Below are 3,951 nucleotides of genomic sequence, written 5' to 3'. Positions count from 1 at the left end.
TAGATAAACATATATAAGTGAATAAATAAATGAATAAGTATGTAAATATAATGAAAAAGGAAGAAACAGAGCAGGGAAAGAAGCAAATCCAGAAGAAAGCAGTGTGGACGTAAAAAAGTAGGAGGAGGAGGAGGAGGAGGGGGGGAAGAAAGAAGAGCTTTAGAAGGGAGAGTGAGTGGAAACTAAAAGAAAAAGAGAAGGAAGTGAACTTAAGAAGGAGGCAAAGCAACACGAATGATCTGGCGGCCTCGACATGGCGGCGGGTCAGGCCAGCCAGACTTGCAAATGCTTCCCCGCACGCATCTCTCCTTGCTTTTTTATTTATTTATTTATTTATTATTATTGTTATTGTTGCTGTTATTGTTGTTGATTTTGTTGTTGTTGTTGTTGCTGTTGTTGCTGCTGCTGCTGCTGCTGCTGCTGCTACTTCTGTTGCTGTTGTTGTTGTTGTTGTTGTTGTTGTTGTTGTTGTTGTTGTTGTTGTTGTTGTTGTTCTTAGTGGAGTTGTTATTACTAGTGTTATTTTTATTATTATTATTATCGTTATTATTGTTGTTATTGTTGTTATTTTTTTCTTTCTTCTTCTCCTTATTATTATTATTATTATTATTATTATTATTATTATTATTATTATTATTATCATTATTATTATCATTATCATTGTTGTTGCTGTTGTTGTTGTTGTTGTTGTTGTTGTTGTTGTTGTTGTTAACAATGGTAGTCGTAAGCTATTACGACTTGTTGTTATTGTTGTTATTGTAGCAGTAGTAATTTTATTATCATAGTTATTGGTGGTGTTGTTTTCATTATGATCATTATTGGCACGGGCATACAAAAGCACTACTCTTTATACAGCTATTGCTTGTATATCTCATGTAATATATTAAGTAACAAAAAACTCATAAATACACGTTTCATGAAGCTTTATAGAAATATCTAAAATTAACAGCAACATGAGGATTGATATCACAGTGAAAAATATTTACATGATACCAAATTAGTTCAACATATATAAGCGAAACTGGTCTATGTAGGGAGTCACGCGGCTCTTTGTTGTGGCAGCTGCCGTGTGCGTGTCTTTAAGGTGAAAAATAAACATATAAAAGTGTCATTATGTAAGTAATGATCTGGTGTGCGTGTGTTTGGCTGTGCGTGTCTGCGTGTGTCCGTGGGTTGACTTGTTCCTGTGCTTGTGGGTATGCGCTCTCTCTCTCTCTCTCTCTCTCTCTCTCTCTCTCTCTCTCTCTCTCTCTCTCTTTCGATTACCAAGCAAAATTTTATGCCAGACAAATATAACTTGTTTACTCTGCAAATATTCTCCTGTGTTCCCCGCCAGTGGATGCCTTGCTCTCCGGGGAAAGAATGTGAGAACTCTATATTTTAACTCGCCGTAATGATGACCTGGATTTATTGAGCTGAGTGAACGTTCCTGTCTGATTGGATTCTCGGACTAACGGGGATAAAGGCTGCGTTTCGTTTCCTGTTGTAGGGAAGATTATATAGATGGGGCCGGCGGAAAGGAAATTGTCTGATTTGTAGTAGAGATTTTTTTTCAGTGACTTGTGTGATGTATGGAGCAGATGTGTTTTGTTTTAGACACTGATTTCCGTCTCTTCTTCCTTCCAGATTACACCTTCTTTGACCGTGCATTTGGTGAACTCTCTCAACATTACCTGCAGCTGAAGACTCGCGCCCAAGCAGAGCCCGTCGCGTCCTCGTCAAGAAGTGGCCAGCCGGGGCCTCAGCGGCACTTCAGGCGAGCCGAGACCCAGGCAGACAGCAGTGCGCCTCAGGGTTCACAGGTATTCCGAAGTAGACTCTCAAAATCCGACAGTAATAAGAAATACCCTGAATCCCTGAGCGAGGAGTACCGTCCGTCCCGCTCGGCACCAGCAAGGGTCATCAGAGGGCGGCGAGTGATCACAGAGAGTCCCGCCACTCCTCAAGGAAGTCCTGCACAGCACAAAAAGGCATCTGGGAAAAAGTATCTTGTGAGCCACAAGAAGCCGCGTCCAGCTTCCCTCGGGCCTGGTGTGAACAAGCAGGCAGGCAGTGAGCAGGCCCCGCCCCTCCCCACCAAAAGGACCACTTGGGATCTAAACGGGACACTTTTAGAGGAACTTAACAAGCTAAGTGAAGACAAAGATCCTGCAGCTCCTCAAATAAGTGATAAAGATTCCTCTGAAAAGCCGCTTGAAAGAGAGAACAATCTTTGGGGCTTCGTGAAAACCAGTCTTTTAGCTGAGGGTGCCGCGGGTACTGCCTCTCCGGTCCCAGAGAGCTCGGGAGTCCCTGGTATAAGAGGCGGCAAGGTGCAGCCCAGCCACAACAGCTCCCGCCTACAGGAGATACTGTACGGGAGGGCTAATGAGTCGCCACGTGCATCCCCAGCCAGCCAGCAGCAGCAGCAGCAGCAGCGAGCCCACAGCCCCGGCGTAAGTGTCGGGGGCGGCATGACATCCACCAAGCACATGTCACTCCTGGAACGCAAGAAGAAGCAGTGGGAGGAGGAGAGAGGTAAGAGATAGATGTGACTTGGTTGAGTCTTGTAACTGTAATGATGCCAGGACTCTCTCTCTCTCTCTCTCTCTCTAAATAACAGCTTTTCACCACAAATGAGGAAATAAAGTAAGGAATTCAGTAATTTCCCGTGACGCCGTGAACAAGTAAGCGCCTCGTGCAAGCTATAAAGTTTATTTGCCACACACTTGAACACCTCATTTGTTTACACGGTCGAAACTTTTCCTCGTAACTTGAGCGTTTTTAATTCCCTTAGATAAACAGGCCGTGAGCTTGAATTTAATCCGGCAGTTTGTTCGCACTGCCCTGGGAAATTGTATTAGTATTTAAGATAAACACACACACACACACACACACACACAGAGAGAGAGAGAGAGAGAGAGCACCACCACTACCACCACCACCACTACTAAGGAATGTATTAATACCCCGAGATAATTAGCGACCAAGACTGAGCAAGATTCGAACGTGAGGAAGATTCGCTTTTTATCTGTTAGTCAAGGCGTCTATTCCCCTCACACAAAAACACACACACACACACACACACACCTAACTTAGCAACGTTGAGGTTATACAAAGGACTGGTGAAAGAAAATAACTAAGGACAACAAGGATTTCACACGCCGCGTTATCCAAAGCACGCGAACCTCCGAGACCCTTATTTTTAAAAAGGTCTCACCTCTCATTAGACAAATTTTTTAAAGATCACATGTAATTAATCACATTTTTAAGTTCTTATTCCATTGATTATACAGATATTTTGTTAAACTGCCACTAGATTCATGAAAACACTCTTGGAAACCCTAACTTCCACTATACTCTGTTACAATTAGTAGTAGTTAAGGAGCTGAAACGTTTGTGGTAAGTCGCCGGAGCGTTTGAGAATGCGGTCCCTGCATCCCTGAGCTACAAGAGCCATCAGGAAGGAGAAGGGAAAGATATGTCATACGTATCGCTAAGTTTATTAAGAGAATTCTTTGGAGAAATTTTCTGCCATCGTAAATTGTTCTCCTTGAGTAGTTAATGGTTCTGCTTGTTTTCATTACATGCCAGGGAATGTTTTTTTTTTTTTTTTCTTCTTCTCTTTTCTTTTCCTCCCGTTATCAAGATTAAAGAAATATACCAGAGCTTTTCTATACACATTGTTATCCGGAAGTAATTACACTGTACTGTAAATTAGATAATGTTTTTGCTACCATTATGTGATTAATTTTGATGCATGGCGACCACACTTACAGAGAGGTGGTGTTTGATAGGCCACACTTATATAGACGTTTGTGGAAGTGGTGGTGCGTGGGGGTGATTTAGGTCAGGTCGCCACGGTCATTCTTAAGCAAGGTTGGGCAGAGGCCAGGGTCGTTCATTATGCAGGCGGTGCAGGAGGGATGAGGTGAGCGTGGGGGGGTGCTCCTTCCTGACCGCCACGACCCA

At 43.0% G+C, this 3,951-nt stretch overlaps 1 protein-coding gene across 1 annotated transcript in view; it reads left to right on the top strand.

The window, feature by feature from the left end:
• LOC135098399 (uncharacterized) overlaps window positions 1-2,528 on the top strand; it is a 47,567-nt gene extending 45,039 nt beyond the window's left edge. Inside the window, exon 5 of the mRNA XM_064000729.1 lies at window positions 1,627-2,528. Within this exon, the coding sequence (XP_063856799.1) occupies window positions 1,627-2,528 (902 nt within the window). The remainder of the gene's footprint in view (window positions 1-1,626) is intronic.
• The last annotated feature ends 1,423 nt before the right edge of the window (window positions 2,529-3,951 follow it).

This window comes from Scylla paramamosain, unplaced genomic scaffold (assembly GCF_035594125.1).
Source record: "Scylla paramamosain isolate STU-SP2022 unplaced genomic scaffold, ASM3559412v1 Contig59, whole genome shotgun sequence".
Taxonomy (NCBI): Eukaryota; Metazoa; Arthropoda; class Malacostraca; order Decapoda; family Portunidae; genus Scylla; species Scylla paramamosain.
The sequence above is the reverse complement of the archived record's forward strand: the minus strand, read 5'-3'. Positions and strand labels throughout refer to the sequence as shown.